This window comes from Aphelocoma coerulescens, unplaced genomic scaffold (genome assembly GCF_041296385.1).
Source record: "Aphelocoma coerulescens isolate FSJ_1873_10779 unplaced genomic scaffold, UR_Acoe_1.0 HiC_scaffold_73, whole genome shotgun sequence".
Lineage (NCBI taxonomy): Eukaryota > Metazoa > Chordata > Aves > Passeriformes > Corvidae > Aphelocoma > Aphelocoma coerulescens.
In genome coordinates, this window is record NW_027184060.1 from 272657 (window position 1) to 294627 (window position 21971).

Consider the following 21971-nt stretch of genomic DNA (forward strand, 5'->3'; position numbering starts at 1 on the left):
TTGGAAATTCTTGGGTTTTGGTGGTTTGGGGTGGCGGATGACTAGAAAAGGTTCTTCATGCTGTGGCCACGACTTACAGGTTTAGGAGGGTGGCAGAGAGAGAACTGTGAATGAAGTAATTTGTGTATGGAGAGGCAAACCATTCCCTTTCCCAGTCTGGCTCAGCATTGTTCGCATGGCTGCCAAGAGGCTTTGTTAGGATACCCAGTTGAACTGTGTTGTAAGTCCATAGTATACTTAAAGAGTTAAAATTTATGCTTAAGAGTTCATAAATGTGAATGTATTGCTGTACTTAAAAGAACAGTCATGAAGGTATTTGGAGAGACAGTTGTGCAAGACAAAGCTTGGAGGAATGTAGAGAGGCTGATAAAGTCAAAGGCTGTTAGGCATACAAGCAAGAGTTGTCCTTGGCTCTAAGCAGGTAAAAAACGTGAAAAGATACACTGAGAGTAGTCTTTTTCAGCCATTGGATAGGGGTGCTAGGGTGAGGAAAATGAGGAAAGGAGTTGCAAATAGCTCAGCTTAGAGTTGGGAGGAAAAGCTGGTCCAAGAGTGCTCGTGCCAGTCTTTATTATTATTTCCTTGCCTATATTTGGTGATTGTAGTATCATGTGAGTCTTAGCTTTTAAGTATTCCTTCATGTCTCTCCTTATTTTCTGCACTGCTGAAGAAGCCAAATCTCCAAATAGACTTAGATGTATTTAGTCTGAGTGTGTTATTTTTAGTTTTAATAAAATAGATGTCATTTGATCTGGCTGAGCAAGGTGAATTAGTGTAGGTGGCTTCCTAACATTATTCATCTCTCCCTTGATCTTTGCCATAGTGTTTCAGAGACAGGAACAGGTTTCTGTCAAGTTCTCCCTAGAACTGTATTTTATAAGGAATGTTTTATGTAGAGACAAGGAGGCTCAAGGATGGACACATTTCTCAGACAAAACATTCCAGCAAAAAGAAAGAGAGTGAACTGTTTACCAGCTCCAAAGAACTTCCAAAAAGAGCTTAGATCAGAATTAATGAAGCTAAGAGACTGGGAAACACTTTCAATAGTATGCATGACTAAGGATTAAAATTAATTTTAAGAGCTCGCAGTTTCCTTTGGATATGCTTTTTTGAGAACAGCTGTACAAACTTCTGCCTGGAGCAGTTCTGGTTTGCTAAATCCTTGAGTCCTTTGTTGGTCTTGTCTTCCGTGAGTTAAACCACATACTATTCACAAAATTCTGAAACTTGCAGTAGTTTTTGATTAAGATATTTTTTCTAATATAATTTTATATTTTTTTGGTATTTATATATTGGCTATGAAATTCTTATCTTGGATTCAGATTTTTCTTCATGGAAGTGGTGATTTGCAATAATTATTTTTTGTTTGTTTCTTTTGTGGGTCTTGAAGCAGATATTCCAGTCTTGCTTAGGATAGAAATCAGATTTATGCTTATTTCCACTTTTTGAAATGCTTGACACCAAGTATTTCAAGTATTACAAGAGTTATTAAAATCTGTTGGATGTTTACTTAGCCTACTTTAATATGGTCTAAACTGTGCTGATATAAATTACTTGCAAAATATGTTGTCATTTCCACTTGTGTTTAGCACAAGTGTGTATTGAGTATTCCTGCCTCCTCTTCATTATTAGCAACTTTTTGAACTGTACCTAGAAGTCAGTGTAAATTTCTGGTAAGGCTCTTTTACTTTTTTTACATATATTGTAAGTGCTATGGCCAGCTCCAGGTAGCCTTTTCCTTCTGTTCTCCCCAGACGAAAAGGTAAGGATAGGTTGCTAGACTGCTAGATTTTATTAAATGTTTGGTGACAAAATGTTTTTATAACTCTTCTCATTCTGTGGGATTTTAAGTTAATGCTTGGGTCTGTTATTAACAACTAAATATTGAAACCAGATAACTTTGACAGTACAGAAACCCAGCATCCTGAACTTTTACCTGACATCCATAGTATTATCCCCAGTAAATATATTTTGACTATTTTGAGCTTTAATTATAGTAATTTTTTGCATGATAAAATTTCATGTATTGCTGGCCTTTAATAATTGTTTCTGTTATGAGGACAGGACAACTCTTACATGAAGAACTTGGGGCTCTTAAGATGTTAAGTGCTGCTGTTTATTTTTGAGGCTTTTGCTTACTTTCTTGCGTGGACCTGGGCAATGATGAGCATTTTTAGTCTCTCTTTTTTTTCTACCAAGTGTTTTCTGGGAGCAAGCCAAGGTTGTGTGCTTTTGAGTGCCATCTTCTCCTTACTGCTTGATTCTTCAGATACTTCAGCATAAGATGCAGGGAAGCTCAGCCCACCGATTGCAAGTGAGAGCACGTCCTTGGCCTGCATGTTATCCATGGAGTATAACGTAGTCCTTAATCACAATACAGTTGTTGGTGCTCAAAGCCTTTTAACTTTTTCATTCTTTAGACATGTCCAGAATATGATAATGCTTAACTTTTGTTGTACAAGCAGAGATGTGCAGCATTAAATGATGTGAAGGGATGAAAACTCTGTGGCAAAAGTTCAGCAAGTACCAAATCCCATTAGGGTGCACTAGTTATCCTGTTACCTCCCTCCTTGAAATAGATTGAAACTTGTTAATTTATGAAAAAAAGCATTGGTGTTTTTTCTCAGGTAATTCACCGTCATGTGAATATGAAAGGATCCTGTGTCCTGTGTGAATGTTAAAATAATTTCTGTGAGAATTTTATAACCAATCTCACCTCCCTCAAACGTGAGCTGAAGAGGCAGTGAAGGACACATATTTACAGTAATTGTCTAATTTATATGTCTGAATCTGCGGGTAAAAGCTGTCAGCTGTCCTTCAGTCCTTGAGAGAGGGAAGAGGTTAAGCCCCACCAAGCCTGTAGCTGGCAAAATCCTCTTTGCTGGGGACACAGATGATTTTGGTAACTTTCACAAGAGTGCATTTGCTCCAGCTGAGGCTTTTTGCAGGGAGGGGAAGCTGATTCTGTCAGCAGGTTCTGTTACACAGTTTCTATGTATTTTAATTGGTGTCTCAGCAACAAGCAGCTCCTTCTGCCATACAGTGAAAACAGTGAAATTTAAAAATGGATTAGCAGATCCTCTCACTAGGACGACCGATCTCTCATGTTGCAGCCTTGCATTGAAGGGACGTTGTCTTTTCTGCTCACAGTCCCCTGCAGAGCAAAAAGCTTTGTCGGATTCAGGCGAGGACCCCCAGGGAGAGGTTGAGCCCCCCTGCCATGGTCTGGGTCACACAGAACCAGCTGGTGAGTGCGACTCTGAGTACCCTGCTCCTGCTGTGGCCTCAGTCAGTGCTACCCTGAGTCCTGCTTCTGAAGCCCAGCTTGCTCCTATTCAACAGGAACTGGCAGGGGTAAGTGTCAACCTACCAAGTACTTCTGCTGCTGAGGGGATTAGAGGAAAAAGTCCCTTCCACTAGGTGGAATCCATTCTGTTCACTGTAGGAAGTGCAAATCACAGTCTCTCTGGTTCTTTGATCTCAAGTGGAACCTTCGTTCCAATTAGAAGAAATGAAATTTGTGAGTCTCCCTAGTATAGTGTAACTGTAGAAGACACCTCAACTATTTTAAAATTTAGGGTGTAAACTGTGTGTATGCTAAGGGTAAGAGCACTTCTAAATGAGTGAGAAAGCGGGTCTATATTTGAGGGATTTGCTTCAAGCAGTTAGAGGAGAACTCTTTGTTCCCTCTCTGGGCCATAATGCTGCAGCTTGACAAAGCGAGCAGCTAATACTGTTTCCACTGGATACGTCATGCCAACCTGTAAGGCATTTAACAGCTTAAAGGCACCAAACATCAGAGCAGAGTTTTGAATTTGGGTGTTTTGAGTGGGGAGGAAATCAGTACCTTGTGGAAAAGCTGTCAGTGCTCATAATTTGATTTTTCTACTGGTGATGTTGCAAAATCTTCTCTGAAAGATTGGATGACTAAATGACTGCTACCATACAGTCTTTCAGAGCAATTTTAAGTGTTCCTAGTCTTTCTGGTTTGGTGACTGTTTTCTTGGTGCAGGTGAGTGTCACCGTTCACTCTGGCATCACACCCTAGGCAAGTGCTCTTTGCTAAATCTTTGTCTGTTAAGGCTCCTTCACCCAATACCTGCACCCTTTTCTTGCACTGGTTGGTTTGGGTTTTTTTTGTCCAAGATTGTCATGACAAGGTGCAAATAGCTGTAGGTTAAGTACCTCTCAGTGTTCAGACTGTTGCTTGATTACCTGCAGAAACCTTTCTGTTTCAGTTTCTTTTCTGAAGGTTAAAATTTTCAAAGGTTAGTATTTTAAAATATAGCTAGTAAACATGTGCGGAAAATCACGCACTGAAAAGCCAGTGTCCATAAAAGAGACGGAGGAGTCCTGCAACTGTATTCGAATAAAGGGAGAGCATGCACTGGGGCACACGCCCGCGGGGTTTTCTCTCTCCAGGTCTCGGAGGGCGCAGCCTCCTTTTATCCTGAACTCCCGGCCGCAGGTTGCTCTCTTCCTTTCCCCGCTGGCTGAGGTACCAGGAAGGTGCAGCCTTCCCGAACCGCCTACCACAGTCCCCCTTGAACCTGGCATTTTATCCCAAAGTTCAGAAGTTCAGGCCTGTGCAGACCCACGTGTCTGTTTCAGGAGCCGAGCTCCCTGGGCTCTGTAATGTGAAAAACGAGGTTCACTCTTAGTAAAATTTTAAGGAAAGTTTAATAAAAGGGACAATTAGGAGACAACAGGAAAAAGAGTATTACTTTGGCAGAGATCCAAAGGCACACCTCTACATCCAAAAGATCGTCTTTAAAAGTACATCACTTATTTCATATTCATCACCATCATGCGTAATTCATTAATTCTTTGGAGTTGCTAAGTATCATCCCATCAGCCTTATCTTCCTCCTGGGCTCCATTCCGTCTGGTTTCGGGTTTTTCTTCTGATAAGTTTCTCCAGGAGTGTGAAGACCCTCCCCCATCCTTCCCAAACTGACCACACAAACAACAGACATTCTACACCATTACATTACAGAACCTAGGCAAAGCCCCCCCCAACAATAAGTAACATGCAAAAAGCCAATACCCCAGTACATTCATAACAATTATGTAACATGCGAAAAGCCAATACTACAGTACATTCATAACAGTAACAAACCTGCTGCTTGAATTCAGTAGAGACATTAAGACCCCCTTCAAAGATGTTAGCATCTGTGCCCTCACCCATCGAATTCTTTGTAAAGACATTATCACACATCTTTCCTATCGAACATAATCACAGACTTCTATCTCAGTTTTCTTTCATTTGAAATTGCAGTGTTACTAGAACTGTCCTAGAGAACTGTATTAACCAGACTTTCAGGAACACTGCAGCAAGTGGTTATCTTCATCTTGTTCTTAGAGAGCAGAAAATCTTACCCCAGTTAACCCAGTTCTGAAAGAAACTTACAACCCACAAATGCTGTTGGGGATCATATGCAGAAATTAGTGGCTGTACGGAACAGCTGTTTCAGCATTCTTCTTGACTCCGTTCAGTTAAATGTACAGAATTGTACACTACTCAGTATGGGCATGTAACTGGCTTGCACTGGCAAGCACTCTTCAAATTATCCCAGTGTCTTACAGTAAAACCATCCCTTACCTTGAAATTTAGAGAAGGTTGATGCATCTTAACAGTGCTTGTACTGGTTTGCTGGAGTGGCAGTTTTCATGCAGTCTTCCCAGGGCCTGGGGAGACAGAGGAATTAAGACAGAAGAAGAGACACTGCATATTTCTTGTTTACTTGTTTGTACACAAAGAGGCAGATATTTTTGATACTGCATTAATTTAGTGTGGCCATAGGTACAGCCCCTTGCAGAGCTGATGGTCATGTCCTCTTTGCTAGCCCACACCTGCCTCCCACAGCATGTGGCCATTCCAGCAAGACTGCTGGTTAAGAGGTTCTTTTTAACAAATCATGGCAGTTCTATAATGCCTGTGAATGTGCTGAATGTCTGGACTGCAGAGTTGCATTACTGTGCTCTGGAGTCCTTTATATATGACTTTTTGCATCTTAAAATGCATTTTCAATGATGAGCACTAGAAGTGTACTCTTAGAGCTTTCCCTGAATTACACTGACCTTTTCTGCTTTACCCAAATTCTCCCTTCCTGTCCCTGTTTCTGCTAGTGTGAATAAGCAAAAACTGACAAATTTGTTGAAGTTTTGAAGTTCTTCTCTTAGCTTGGTGTAACAGCTGTGTGAGGAAATAGTGTTTGTATTTAGTTAATTACTGTGAGTTACACTTTTAAGAAGCAGTTGGTAGCCTTTAATGAAGGTAATTTCCTTAACTAGAAATGTGTCATAATTGTAGGAGCCTCTATTTATGCATGATTGTAACTTTTCTCTAGCTGGATTTCTGAAAGCCGGGGGCAGAGGGAATAAGTGAAAAATGGCTTCTGCTCTTAAATGGGAAAATTCTAGGTTGGATTTTGCTGTTACTAGTTTGTGGCTCATCGTCTCGGCATCTAAGTCCAAGGAACTGAATGGAGATAAACTGAATCACCTCGGTGGTTTCTTACAGGATGAGATGGTCCTGCCTTTTGTTTCCATTGTGTTGGATACTTGTGTAAAGCACAAGTGTTGTTGTGTTGCTGTAAAGTACAGACTGAGTAGGCCGAGAAGAGAAGCGTAAAATGGAGAGGCTGGACTGCTGTTGTCACTAAATGTAATTTGCTGTTTTTCCAGTCTGTCAGGCTTGTTGTGCATATATTCCCCTGTTTTTTGTCTAGTCTATCTGGCTTCCTCCGAAGCAGCACTGCTAAGCAATTCTGGCTGCAGTGGTAACTTACATTATCTGTGGCTTCATAGAAAAGTGAAGCTTATGCTAATACAGTACATCTGTGTATCCCCACCCCCACGGAATCTACCTGGCACCTATTTGTCCAAAGGTGCATAGCTTTAATCTCTCAAAACTCTTGGACTAGGAAGCATGGAAATAACTTGGAGCAGATTCTCTGTTCTACTTTGCCCTTAGTAGGGTACAGAGTTGGTTTTGGATATTGATGCCTGTTGCCCACTAAACATGGTGATGGTACATTAGTTGTGCTTGTCAGTTACGAAATTACAATGATATGATGATTTGAGGCTTGTGCTGTATAGGTTTGACTTTTTTTTTTTGTCTGTGTTACTTGAGCATTGAGAATGAAGCATATGTTAGTAACATCTTAAGGTTTTGACATTCAGGTGGAAATCACTTGTTTATTTTTGAGGATTTTTGCATACAGAGATCTGCAGTTCCACTCATGCAAATTTTTTACCAAGTATTTTCTTTTTGCTTTCAGGATTTTTGATAAAAGCTGAAACAAATTGCTTGCATATGTGACAACACTTTATGTGCAAAATGGAATATTTTCTGAGTTCAGATGCTGGTTGCTGAAATACATGATATCATGGTTTTCCATTTTAGCCTCATCTTTTGGGAAACTAGTGTATGTTGGCAAGGGCAGTGACTAGTAAGACCACCTTCTGGTAGTACCATGGACTACTTGACTAATTATGTAGGAAGAGCCATGGATCATCAAATGCAGTATTAACACGGCTGGGCTGATAGGTGTGTGTGAAAACAGGGGGTTGCGTTCCAGAACTGTCAGTAGCTTCTTATTCCCAATGCTAAAGGTTTCAAAAGTACTCAACTAGGATGCTAGTGAGGTAGCTATACTTTTCTATGAATGTAAAGCAAAACAGAAAAGCCCTTAAAAGTAATTAAATAGGTAAAATGCAGTGTAAGTGGGTTTTTATTAGCATTTAGTGGAGTACTGATAGTTCAGTATTATCTGGGTTCTAAATGTATGCAGTGCTAAATAGAAAGCTTTGCACTTTCTGGTATCTTTACACCCAAGGTATGCTTCAGATGTCAGTCCTGTGCAGACTTATGCAGTCCTCTTGTGTGTCTGCCTGCTCTCAGTGCCCAAGTGGGCCAAATCATGGTGGGGAAGGAGCTTTGGTGGACTCTGCCCATGAGTTGCCATTCCTCCATTTATCAGCCAAGCTCTGGAGTGAGACTGAGTGAAGGGGAGGTGTCTGTCTGCATGTCCTGGGACAGGAGTGGGATGAAAGGGTGGTGCTGGACTAGGTAGATGTCGGAGCTATCTGAAAGGATGGTGTAGCCAAGATGGGAGTCCATCTATTCTTCCAGGTAACAAGTGATAGGACAAGAGGAAATGGTTGAACATTTAGATTGGATATTAGGAAAAGCATGTTCCACAAAAGGGTTGTGGAGCCCTGGAACAGGGTGCCCATGGCAGTGGTGGAGCCATCATCCCTGCAGGGATTTGTAAGGTGTGTGGATGTTCTAGCATTGGGCATGGCAGTTCTGAGGGATCTCTTAGCCTTGGCAATCTTAAAGGTCTTTGCTAGCCTAAGCAATTTGATGATTCTAAGATGTTTTGTAATGAGATGAAGATGCTGATGCTGCCCTGATCGCCTTCTGTAGTGAAAGGAATCTGTCATGGGGTTATTTTTTGAAGGAGCAAGGGAGATTATATTAGTTGAGGAACTGGCAGAGCAGTAGGAGGAAAAAGCCATAGAAATTGTCAGAAAATATGTCAAACCTTTGTTCAAAGACTTTTTGAATATTTGTGATAGTTGGTAGCCTGTGATGCTTCCTTTTTTGTTCCTGGTACTGTGGGAGATGTTAGGGGACTATCCATTGCTAATTCCAATAAAAATACTATTGTACTGGTTTATAGAGCATACTTTGAAAGATGTTCCTCCAATGCTATCATTTTGTTGAAGGAACTAGCATCACTTAGAGTAATTAGGTAAGGTGCTTTGGAATGAACTCCCAAACAATGGGTATGTTTATGTTGAGCTTGAAACTTTATGATATTTTTAAAATCAAACCAGTTTTGAAAACTGTCATTTTCAAATTTTCAGTATATAGAAAATGTAACTGTAGTAATTGTTACACAGTCCCTAAAGATATTAGTGCTCGGGATATGAATTTTCAGGAATTCTATTTGTAAATGAAATATTTTGAATTAATTGTATTTGATAGTATCTGTGAAACTCTGTATGCCTACGTGTAAGTCATAGAAGATTATTGCATTGAGTGTGTATCATTGACAGTAAAGAAAAAAAATCTCCTAACTGATGCTTAAAACATTTGGATCAATCTGAAGAGACTGAAATGTTCAGTATGTGATCTTTGTTTGATTGGTGTAATCTGATTTCAGAGATCTGCAGATGGATCAAGTCCAGAAGATGGAGATGGTAAGAGATTTTATTGTAAAATTAAAAGCCACGAGCATGTGTCTTGCTGGGATGTTTTGCATTTTCCTAATAGTTTTTTTTCTACAGAATCTGATCGAGAGGATGGAAGCTACTGTCCACCTGTAAAACGTGAGAGAACTTCATCTTTAACTCAGTTCCCTCCTTCTCAGTCAGGTAAATGTTGCTACAGTATTATATATGAGGGATGGTTTTCCTTCCTGGGCATTCTTTTTCCAGTCATGTAAGCAATCTTATTACAGTGTTTTGTGCTTTGGATTAAGACCACAGCAACTATGTACTCATGTTAACAAATTTGGTGAAGCCCAAAGGAGTTGGTAGATAGAAAACATTTTTAAAAACTATCTATAAGTTTTTGTATATTTGTAGTTTTAGCTTTCACTGTTGTGCTGTTAAATTGCAGAATTAACCAGAAATCTTCTTGATTTGTTGTGATCAGGTTGCTTCTTTCCAAATTTATATAAGTGCTACCTTTTTCTTAGTTACTCGGCTGCCAGGGAAAATTTTCAAGTCTCAGCTCATGTTTTAGTCCTTTTCTCTTCTCCTATTCCTTTTAAAATGGAGAGGATTCAGTAAATTCCTGAAACACCTGACAAATGCACACAGCCTCTGTGGGGTCAGGGCAGTGAGATCACTAGGGTAAATTCATGCAGTTCACTTGCACAGGAACGGTCATGTTTAATACTTGTTCACCCACAGGTGCAGTCTTGATTTGTGCCTTCTCTCCTCACAGATCATATGAAGGTTTTAGCTTCAGTCAATGGTTATTTTAGTTTAGATATGTCAGTGTTTGAGGCAGATTTGGAGACTGCTACTTTATTTCTACCATCTTAGTTGAAATAAAGGAGGTGAAAAACCTTGAAGGAGAGAACAGTAAAAAAAAAATTCCTCTCATATGCAGCACATTCTAGAGATGTGACTAAATGATGAAAGCCTGGTTATTTTGATTTTAAAGAAATAAGTGACTATGAAGTCCAAAATGTAGTTGCTAATACTTTATAGGCACAGTATTCTAAATTCATGCACCAGTGCTAGTCAGGGGAAGAAGCCCTTCTCTTTCAGATCCCAGTTTTCTGGTGTGCAGCTCAGTGAGTCTCCAGATGCCATCCTGTGAATTGAGTGACCAGCATTGCTGCTGTCTGCTTGCCAACCACGCTTAGTAAAGGAATGCACAAAAATAACCAATACAGGGTTTTGGTCTGTAGATTTTCTGTTAGAATAATAGCACGTGTATACCCAGGTTCCCTATAATTTTTAACACTTCCATTCTGCAATGTCTTTGTCTTAGAAGATTAGAATCTCTATGCTAACATCTGTTAAGAAGTGGAGGAAAACAATTTACTCAACTCTTTCATGGTTAAATACTGGATGTTCCAGGAGACCAGTATCTTTTCTCAAGCCTCTGCTTAGCTAAGGTATTTTGACAGGATATGGTGACTTAGTCCCTGATGCCTTTGTTCTCTTCTGATGTGTGTTGTTGTCAAGCAGTGACAACTTTGATTTGAATTGCAACTTCCATGAGGGCCTCTTTGAATATTGTTGACATCATTCAATGGCTTTGGTTTCCAGAAAATCTTTTACTTTTCCACCTTTTTTTTGGTTTGGTTTGGTTTGGTTTTGGTTTTTTTTGTGGGGTTACGTTTCTCTCAAGAATAGGGAAATTTTACTTATATGAAAACTGTGTCATGTTTAAGCTTAAGGCAGACAATAATAAAAAGAGAGAAGGTGGAATTAAAGGGAATATGAAAAATTACTTAAGACAATTATAAAAGGCAAATGCTACATCTTTTAGTACAGTGGTGTTCAGAGATGAGCTTCATTTCTCTTTTCAACATACTTAAGCTTTTTCTACAGCCTTATAAAAGCTAAAAGAGCTAATAAATACTGTTATGCTTTTCCTCGTGCAAAATGATCTATTGGAGAAATTGGTCTCCTTCTCTGATTGTCCTATGTCATAAACTGGATTGTGATTTTTGTATAGCACCAAAAGTACTAGAACTGCTGGACAGCACCTCAACCAAACTCCCTATTGCTTGCTTCTTAAGGTCCCAACAAAGGGTGGGAAAGAATCACTGTCCTTTGCCTGGTTTTTCAAACATATTTTCCCTTTTGTTGACTGTTGTGCTGCTGAGGTGACATCTGACAGTACTCTGATGTGCTCTCCTCTGTTTCTATAGGAGTTTTGTCTTTGCAGGGCAATTGAAACCTAAGTTGCCTCTTGGTGCAGACAGTGCTGTCTGTCACAGCCCACTCCTACTCTTTAGCAGACAGTACACACCTTTCAGCTCTCTCTCTGCAGAGGCCTTTTGAAATGGTATTATACATTTTGGAATGCTCTTATATATTCTAACACCACTTCTAATTCCTAATTCAGATACAATTCATATTGGGAACCCTGTATTTATACATTCCCTTCAGAAAAAATGAAATTGTTCTTCTTCTTTTTCAGGAGGCACTGAGGGGATTTTCTTTCTGTTTCAGGATGCACTGAGGGGATTTTATGGACAATGACTTGTTTGCTACTTTGGCTGTAATATTGTTTTAGTTTAGAAGAAATAAAACCAAAATAAAACTAATTACTAGAAAGTAATTTTCAGTTTGAAGTCTGGGAACAGGTTTATAATAAAGAAAAGCGTACACAACTTCCCTTTTTAAAAATTTTTCCTTGACTGCAGTAACAAAGAACAATGTCTTTATGCCATCAAGCTTCTGTGAACCCTCTACAGGCAATTCTGACTCAGAACCAGGTGAGCTTCCTGATTTTTCTGCTTTTTTCTTGAACTGGTGTTAATTTGTCATGATCAAAAGTACCTGATACTTCAGAAGTAATACCCTATCTGTGAGAATGGAAGTGATGATGGTTCTGATCTTAGAACTGTTCTCTTGCTCACTTGCTTCATTGTTTGACTTCACCTTGCTGGAGTTAATTAAAATACTACCAAAATTGTTAAATGTGTTGGGAGTAATGGTAAAATACTGCAGTATGACCCTTTCCTGCTAGCCCCACAATAAAACCTATGGGAAATTTTCATTTGTCTACTTTGGAAAACTGGTTCTTCTGTACTGGAAAGCAAAACAACTATAATGTATGGTCATGATTGTGTTCAGCTATGACCTGTGAGCCCTGTATTGACAGAACTGCTCATTTTGTTAGTCCCCATAGTTCTGGTTCCGTTTGTGTTGGTATCAGTGTAGTGCACGTCAGTATCCTATGCTTATAACCAAGCACAGTGAGACTGTAAGATGCTGAGTTGTCTCATTCTGAATACAGATCTTAAGCCCCTAAAAGGAAAAAAGTATAATTATTCTTTGTAAGTTCTTAGGAACTTGATTTTTAATAGCTGTAGATTTATAATTTTTTTTTTTTTGAGATTTTGGTACTTTATTTAAAAGCCATAACTGTAGTGAATGCAAGCAAAGGAGTTTATTTTATCTTCATACTACAAAAGCATTAGTAAAAGCTAATGGTATTACAAGAAATTACCATTAGGCAATTAAGTTTAACTTAATTTATGATAATTAGCAGTTAGATAATCATGTCAGGGTTTGACACTGACTAAAAGCTAGGCACCCATGAAAACTATTCATTCGTTTTCCTCTACTATAGCTGAGCAGAGGAGGGGAAAACAAAATGAAGGCTTCATGAGTTCAGATAAGGATTAGGGGAAAAACACTCTAAGGCAAAACAGGTTTAAAAGTTAAACAGTATAAAGAAAATTTGTTACCAACAGAATTAAAAGTAAAAAGGGTAATGAGAACAAAAATAAACCTTTGAACACCTTTTCTTCCCAGTCCTTTTCTCTTTCCCACCGACAGCGCAGAGAGACAAAGCATGGGGTCTTTAGTCAGTTTGTCCCTTCTAAAAATCTTTCTTCAGTTCGCTTAGGGAAAGGAGTTTTCTTTTTTTTTTTCTGCTTTGTCGTGGGGCCCTTCCTACGGGAGACAGTTCTCTGTGAACTTTTCCAGCCTGTTTTTAACTTTCACGAGTAGCAGTCCCACCTGACCTGCTGCAGTGTGAGCCCCTCCTACGGGCAAACAGTCTTCCCACAACTGTTTTGCATGGGTCATTAGTTCATGTGGTGTAGTTTTTTAAGGATGAGCTGTTTTAGTTTGGAGGCAAGGGTCCTCTTTCTCTATCTTCTTCTCTCTCTGTTTGAGTTCCTCACTAGATTACAGCTTTTCAGCGTCTGTTCGCTCTAGCATGAGTACTTGTTCTCACGGGCTGCAGGTGGATCTCTGCATCCCCCCATGCACTTCATGAATTACAGGGAAACAGTTTGTTGTGTTATAGTCCTCACCACAGCTTTGTAGAAAAATCTCAGCTCTCATGCGCAGAGCACCTCCTCCCTCTCCCTCACACGGATCTTAGTGTTGCCATGTAGTTCTCCTCACGTCTTCATCTTTTCCTTTTCTTTGACTCAGGAGAAAATTGTTGTCAGTGGGTTCATTTGTTCAAGTTCTATCAATTGGAAGGTTCTTAAAGGGTTTTGCAGTGCTGAAGAGTAGTTTTTGTCCGGGCTCCATACTGGGGAATTGTTCGTCATGCCCTTTGCTGTCAGCCACATGGTCCCTGCTGGCACCGCGTGGGCAGTGCTGGCCGCGGCAGCGCTGGCTCTATTCAGCACCTCTCTTCATGCGGGGTGCCAAAACCAGAGAAGCTGTTGCCATTGCTTCTGTCTTCCTGCTCACAATGCTGGCTAAAAGTGGTTAAACAAGCAAAGTTCATTGTGAGCCGTGCCTAGATAGCAGCCGCCACGTGGCCACACTGGGATCACCCCCGGCAGCCGCCTCACCACCCCTCAGGAGAAGAAAGAAAATGCCTACGTTTTTTTCCCTTCTCAAATATGTCATCACAGAGGCATTACCAACTTCTCTAACTGGGCTGGTAACCTGCCTGTAGTCAGAGCCTTCAGCAATTGGCTCTGTGCCAGACATAGTAGAAGCTTCGAGCAGCTTCTCCTGCCCACCAAAAAACTAGACTGTTTTTAAACTAACAGAACTTGTTAGCAGCTGTCATGTTCAGTCATACTTTTGATTGCTCTTTCTTTAGTTTGATTCTCACTTAAAACCTTTATTATCTATATTAAGTCCTTCACAGAAGGAGCCCCATTTCTCTAGTGAACAGTCTTTTTCCTGTTTCTCCTGAAAAAATTTTGAATTTTTTGCTTAGTGACGTGTGTTTATCTGTGATGTATATTTGCTGTGATGATCACTGGAAATTCAGGCTTCTTTCTTTCAGAAGAGAATTTGTTCTTTGGAAATCTCTTAATAACTTTGCATATTTATAGAACTTGTGGGTTGTTACAGTGGGGAAAACATGAGGAATTGTATGACTGAATGAATATTAGAAATATGTTACAGCTTTGTCCTTGTGATTTTGTATTTCACTTCCAGAGGAAAAGAGCAGTGGATTCCGGCTGAAGCCACCAATACTTATCCATGGTCAGGCACCTAGTGCGGGTGAGTTCAGTGTTTACTGCAACAGTACAAAGAAACCAGCTCAAGCATTTTATTTAGTTAGTAGTTTCATCAACCTGCTGTTGTAAATAGATGGTGGCAATACCTGTGTGTCTGCAGAAAAAAATCTTGGCTTCTCTAGGGTGGTTGTGCCCATATCCACTGTGTAACGTGTATGGATGCATCCATGTTTTGCTTGGATCACCTGTGCCTGTCTGAAGTGCATCTCCCAGTTCTCACTGCTTAGCAAACTTCTGTTTGTGCTTGGAGTAATCCTGCAGTCAGTGAACTCGATTCCTTTGGTAGCAAACTGGAAGAAAAAGGGTGTTCCAGGAGTGCCTTGAGCAAGTTCCAGCCATTACTGAAAGTTTAGTCTGGGACCAGGCCAGGGCAGTCGGAAGTGTCACAGAGTGCCCACTTCTGCTCTCCCTGGCGTTTGACAGCAGTGTGGGTGGCAGGTCCTTGATCATGCCTGTTCTGCACTACAGGTTGGCTATGACTGAGTTCCCTGTTTACTGATGTACACCCAGCCACTATCAGAAAGACATTAGTATTACAGCTCCTTAGGAATTTGAGGGGGAAAAAAACAAACCCAAAACTATTTAGGTAATGAAAGCTATTACTGCATAACTATATGAAAACTTCATTTCACTTGCAGAAAGAGTGGTAAATTTAAGAAAGGAACAAGCTTTTTTGAGCTTATGAACATTTGAACTTAAGATAGCTTTATATTCTGATGTCATGCCCTTTGAATATGGGTGGCCTGAAATAGAACTAATTGCTATGAGTGAGTTCTGTTGCAGTATTTTATTGGATCAAGAGTTCATCTTGACTTTTTTCAGTGAAGAAAACTGAACCTTCTGGGCTTGCCATAACCTTCTAGAGCTGATGTTACAATGTTTGGGGTTTTTTTAATTAGGTTGTTTAAGGTCAATTAGCTTTTTGAATCATAGCAGAATTAGAGTTGTAGTGCTGTGCATCTTACTATAACAAACCAAAGAGGCCAGGTTAATTCAAAAAGCTAAAATGACACAAAACTACTATTGCAGTACCAATATGTTTGATTGTATAAAAAAAAAAATCTTTTACCAATATCTGAAAATGACTTCATTGGAAGGAGAAAAGACTTGGAAAGTGTCTTTATTTGAATAAAATGTCAGTGTATAAATAGCTGTACTGTTCATTTCTCTTACATACTGGCTTTTATTTCTGGATCAGTAGTAAACTTTCATTCTGTGGATTAGGTAGACAATATATTTTAAAGTGTCTTTTAAGGCTAGGAAATAGTCTTCCCTATTTGGGACTAACTCTTTTGAGGCCGAGTGAAGGATGGAAAAGAAGGGAGTAGAAGCTTTTCTAGTGTCTGTTTTTTCATTGTGTGTTCTGTTGGAAGCAGAGATTAGATGAAGCTGAATTTTCCAACTTAAAAGCCTTATAGTTCTTGAAAAAACTTTGAACTTGCAGGTCTCCCTAGCCAGAAGCCGAAGGAACAGCAGCGAAGTGTGCTCCGTCCAGCAGTATTACAGGCACCACAGCCGAAAGTTTTCTCACAGATGGGTAAATAATGCTTTTGCATTCTAAATACAGTGGAGAGAGAACAAAAATATTGAATTTGTTTGGTGTAGTGGTTTGGTTTTACTCAACACCCACCTTGGTTTTTCTCGTTTCCTCCTTTCAGAGGAGAAACATCTTAAATGGTAAGTGTATCTGTATTATTTGAGGGATAACATAGTGGAATCTTCAGGTCTTGTATAGGATGACTGTGATGTTGCCAGACTTCTAACTTCGGTGTAGTCTATGCTTGAGTTTTGGAATAAAAAGACTTCTAAGGATGTGGTATAGCAATCTCAAATGACAGCATTGACCATGGTGTAATAAGCTATTACTGGTGATTGATCAACAGTAAAGTACCTAAATCAATGAGAGATGGCTCTGGGCTTGGGGACCATTTTGGAGTTGGGACTTTGATGTACAATTTTAATTCTGAATATAGAATTTTAGTTCTTCAGTTTGGTCATTCATATAATGCTTGTTGTATTATGGAATTTGATATAGCTGATGGAAATAGGCATGATTAAAGTCTGGAAGTTAAAGGAAAAAAAACTGTTTAAAGTGTCCATGACTCCTAAACCCCATGTTCCCCCAGCCTGATGCCATTTGTTATGTGGAAGTTCAGTTGAACAGAAACAGGAGTAACTTCAGTTAATACTGAATCTGGGATAGAACCAAACATTTCTAGGTTGATTTCTTGACGTGCCTCCTGACACAGATTGGATTCTCCAGCGAACTTAGTATTGGGGTACAAATTTTCAGTGGGAGTTCAGTATGTGAGCAGGTAGACCAGTCTGAAGACAAGTCCTGCTGGCTGTGAACAGTATTAGATTGGAGCAGGATGGTTGCTTGAAGTTGTATCTGTTGGAAGTCCTTATAACATTTGTATAGATTAATTTGCTGACTTGGTTTTCTGCATTTGGAATTTTGATTCTGCTAAGAATTGCTGAATTGTGGTCTTCATGTCTCTTGCAAAATACTATGGGAACTTTTAGTTTACGTAGCAATGTTTAATGGACTTAAACAGAAAACTGCATGCAATTTGTGTAAGAAAACTTTTATGACAGTCTAAATGTCTAGAGAGTTTATGTAATTTCTTTTTTTCCATGTTGCAGTTCTCAGCAGTGGCACCAATGGTGTAAATATCCCTCCAGATTCTGCAGCCACATCAGAATCACCAAGTGATGCAACGCTGAAAAGTTCAGACTCTGAAGACAAGGTGAGTTGGAGGAGACTCAAGGTGTCACATAAATATTCTCTGAACAGAGTAAAAAGCCAGTGGCAGCACATGAATTCCCTACAGGAAGTGGACAGTGCCAGTAATGAGGGGCTGAAAAGCTTCACCTCGAGCAAAAGACATCTAAGTGCATCGGAAGTTGTTTATTGGCTATCATGAAAGAAAGATAATGAAATATTCACTTCCAGTTCTGTGTAGTGTGTCCAGTCCTTTCCTTCCTTGCAGGTTTTGAGCTAACCATTAGCATCTGAAGGTCTTGACTGATAGCATGAGGAGGATGTTTGGGGATTTTGAGTGTGGGTGGATTTTTTGGTAGCTTCATTTGGCAGTTGTTTGCTTTTTGTTGCCATATTGAGCATAGAAATAATGTTGCTAATACAAGAGTATGGAACAGTTTACTTGAAATTCAAGTGTTAATCCTGAATATGCAAGCAGAAACACTTGCAGTGTGAATGGCTTTTTAAGGTTTAGTGATAGGCTACTGCCACAACTAAGTAGCGATAAATAAATTGAATGCACCCAGGGTTCCAACATGTACCAGTATGAAAACTGTGGGACATGCTTGTAACCCAGCTGTGTATGTCATTAGGGACACCCTTTATCTGCTTTTAACATCCAAAAGTCCTCTTAAGTTTTTTAATCAACTGACCTTGGAGAAAGTTTTCTGGTAGAAGAAAGCTCTTAAATCTGGTTGCTATATATAAATGGTATAAAGCTTCATAACTGAACATTTGCAATTTTACCAAGGATTGTGGTGAAATATTCTATTGTCTTGGGATTTGTAGTCAATTTCGTCTTCCTGAAGCTTTCTAGCACAGCTAGAAGTCATTTGAGTTCATGGAGTAGTTGTGTTAAATGCTGGAGTCTCTGCAGAATATTAGATAGCTTGATGAGAGTGAAAGGTTACTTCTGGAATTGTTTCATATTGGTAATTGTATATGCAAATCTGTGGCATAGATTTGGTGTACTACAGAGAGAGAGCTTCCTTGTGAGGGCAAGTATATGGTATTTGCAGTGTTACATTAACATGATCTGCCTTTGTTAGAGCAGATGTGAGTCATGGTCTTATTTTACTGGCAGAAAAGATTTTTCTTTGATGTCTCTGTCTTGTGTTTATACAAGGTAGCAGAGTGGGAATGTTCTTAGTCTGGTGGTTGTCATACCCTGAGCAGCTCTATGGCAACTTCTACTTATCTGGTCTCTGTCTTGAAAATCCCTAGGAGGCTATAGGAGGCCTAAGCAACATTGTCCTCAGACGGGTACAAGCTACAGCCTTTGATCCAACCTTTCTTGACTGGTAGGAGAGTCTGGTAGCTGAAAGTTGTCAGATGTGCAAGGACACTTGATAGCCCTCAGCCTTTTTGGTTGCAGGGAGATGCTGATCCTTATCCAGAAGGAAGAGGACGTGTTGAGGAAATCCTAGGCTAATGATTTTTCCTTGTGTTCAACAGAATGCTCCTTTATGTTATTCAGTGGTGAAGGACTACTCCCAGTGATCAACACTGGCCCATTTCTAATTGCAAGCAGAAAAAGGATGTATTTGAAATGCCAGAATTAGAATCTGAAGGCAAATGATACAGCTAGGTTATGCAAAGGTTGTCCCTTAAACATAAAATGGGATTTGTGAAACTCTTGGACCTAATGTTGTGTTGTTTTCCTACTGCTTTTCTTGACCTATGTGATATGTGCAGGAGGCACCATAGCTGGCATGTGGAGGCAACAACACTCTACTTGAGAAACTAACAGAAGGAATCGGAGATCTGTGTTCAGTGATGGTTCTGTAACCTCACTGGGATCATGGATACAGGAGGTTCACTTGGACAACTGGAGTACTGCATTAGATACATAAGAGCTTTTTAGGAAATAAAGCAGAAAAGAGACCAGAATGGGTTCCAGTATGCTAAAAGAAGGTATTTGAATGCAGAGGCTTTGTTTTGGGAGGGCACTGAATTGGTCAAGGCTTTATAGATTAAGATCAGAGAGGAAGCCGACAAGAGGGAGATTAAAGTGAATCTTCACCAGATTTGGACTGATCAAGTAGAGAAAGTAACTGAAGCCCTTGAAGAACTAGAAGCTTCACAATTACAGGCCTTGGTTCTAAAGGAGAACTTTAGTACTTGGACACCTGATAAAATGGCAACATGTCCTGGTAGAAATACTCCAGAATACTCCTGGAGATTTTAGGAATAAGTTGATGAGAGTATTTGCATATGCTGGGTGAGTTGACATGGGAGGTATTTAGCTGTACCTTGGTATTCACAGCAAAGAACTGGCTAGAAATACGAAGGTTGAGAGTAGCTGTCATTGCGGCATCAATGAGATGGAGTTTGAGATCCTGGGGGATCTGGGGAAGATAAGTAGCAGAATAAAGATCCAGACTTCAGGAGAGAAGAGTTCAGCTTATTCATCAAGCTGGTTGGTAGGATTCTGAAGGACAGCAGGGCTCATGAGAGCTTGTTACCTCCATGGACAACCACCTTAGAGAATGAATAATTTATCCCAAAGTGCATGAAATTGTGCAAGTTTGGCAGGAGGCCAACGTGTATGGGCTGGGAGCTCCTTAAACCCAGAAAGAGAATGTGCATATAACTCAAGAAAGCTGTCAAGACACCTGAGAAGTACACAGAAGGATTGCCTGGGTGTATGGGAGAGCTGGGAAAGTCTAAACTTAGCTGGAGTTGGAAATGACAGGGAATGAAAGGGCTGCAAGCAAGGCTTCTACTGGTGTTGGTAGCAAAGGTAAAATGAAGGAAAATTGTAGGCCTTCTGCAAAATGTTGAAGGGAATCTAGTGAGGAAGGACATGAAAAAAATCTCAGGTACTCAATGCCTTTGTCTTGTTTTCTACTGAAGAGATCTGCTGTCAGGTCTACCAAGTCCCTTTCTTTAGGGGAAGTTTGAGGGAGTGAATTCTTACAATAAATTTGCTTAAGGACTGTTTTAGTTTGACATATACAAGTCCATGGGACCAGACAGGATGTATCCATGGGTGTGGAGGGAGAGCCGTGATTTAACCCCAGCTGGCAGCTAAGTACCATGGAGCCACTTGCTCTTTCCCTCCACTCAGGTGGGGTGGGGAGAAGAATCAGGAAAAAAGTAAGGCTAGTGGATTGAGATAAGAACAGTTATTTAACTGTTGAAACAGAGTAAAGTATAATAATAATTGCAATGAAAAAGGGAGAGAGAGAGATAAATAATACACAAAGAAAACAAGTGATGACCAGTACAGGTGCTCAGCACCCACTGATCTGTGCCCAGCCTGTCTCCCAGCAGCAGTCAGCCCCTCCCAGGCAGCTCCCCCAGCTTACACACCGGGCAGGATGTTCTGTGGCATGGAATATCCCTCTGGCCACTTTGGGCCAGCTGTCCTGGCTGTGCTCCCCCCCAGCTTCTTGTGCAGCTCCTCGCTGGCAGAGCCTGAGACACTGAAAAGTCCTTGACTTGGGGTGAGCCCAGCTGAGCCACAACCAAAATATCAGTGTGGGATCAAGATTGTTCTCATCCTGCATCCAAAATACAGTGTTGTACCAGCACTGGGAAGAAAATGAGCTCAGGACAGGGAGCTGGGGGTTGCTAATGTGAGACCACTACCTGTTCTCAGAGAGTTGTGGTACTGTGGAGGGTCCCCGTTACTGGGGAAGAAGAGAACGTGGCACATGTTTTCAAGAACAGCAAGAAAGAGGTTCCAGGAAAGTAGAAATTGCTCGGCTCCTTCCTCTCCCTTTGTGGCGAAGGAGTCGTAGGATGAGGCACCTTAAAGGGATTGAGAAGAGCCAGCCTAGCTAAAATAGAGACCAACCTGACAGGTTTTTTACCCTTTGAGATTATTTGCTTTGCAGAGAGCCCTACTTGTTGATTTTGCCTTTAAACAAGATCTTTGTATGGTCTGAAGTATCATTGTCATGGCCAAAATGGAGAGAGGTGTACTGGTTGGGTGGAATTTAAAGTGGGTGAAAAACTGGCTAAAGCAAAAAGGTGAGCTTTGAGGGTAGCAGCCAGTGGTTGGAAGTCTGACAAGTGTCAGTCCCTAAAGGCACTCTCTTATGAGTATTCTGTTCAACATTTGCACAAACAACCTGACAAGGTGGAATACATTTTAAGTTTGTGGATACCAGTACACTGTGGGAAGGGGGAATGGTCAATATGTTGGAATGTAGGGGCTGTTCAGCTGGATCTCAGCAGGTTAGAAAAACAAGCTGAGAAAAACTAACTGATGGTCAGCAAATGCAAAATTCTGTACCTAGGGTGAGAGAACCCATGTGTCACAAGGACTGCAGAAGGACTGCCTAGAAAGCAGCTGTGCAGGCAAGTCTTGGAGATCCTGATACTGCATGGAAAGTGTTGAGACAAGTTCTCACATGCAGAATTTATTTGCAGATCTATAGCTGATAATATTGCTTCTAAGGGTGACAGTTATTTTTATGTTGGAGGAAGGGAAATCAAAAAGGGAAAGAAAAGGGAAAACTTCACATTGGCCAGCCATAAAGACTAGTAATG

General features: G+C 40.3%; 1 protein-coding gene across 5 annotated transcripts in view; it reads left to right on the forward strand.

The window, feature by feature from the left end:
• LOC138102383 (ran-binding protein 3-like) overlaps positions 1-21971 on the forward strand; it is a 58360-nt gene that overhangs the window by 19188 nt on the left and 17201 nt on the right. The window contains exons 3-9 of one of the 5 annotated variants that reach the window (XM_069000089.1): positions 3151-3354; positions 9176-9212; positions 9300-9386; positions 11906-11977; positions 14625-14690; positions 16152-16244; positions 17354-17457. In XM_069000089.1, coding sequence (XP_068856190.1) covers positions 3151-3354; positions 9176-9212; positions 9300-9386; positions 11906-11977; positions 14625-14690; positions 16152-16244; positions 17354-17457 — 663 coding nt within the window. The remainder of the gene's footprint in view (positions 1-3150; positions 3355-9175; positions 9213-9299; positions 9387-11905; positions 11978-14624; positions 14691-16151; positions 16245-17353; positions 17458-21971) is intronic. The other 4 variants (XM_069000090.1, XM_069000091.1, XM_069000092.1 and 1 more) reach the window with 4 other exon arrangements.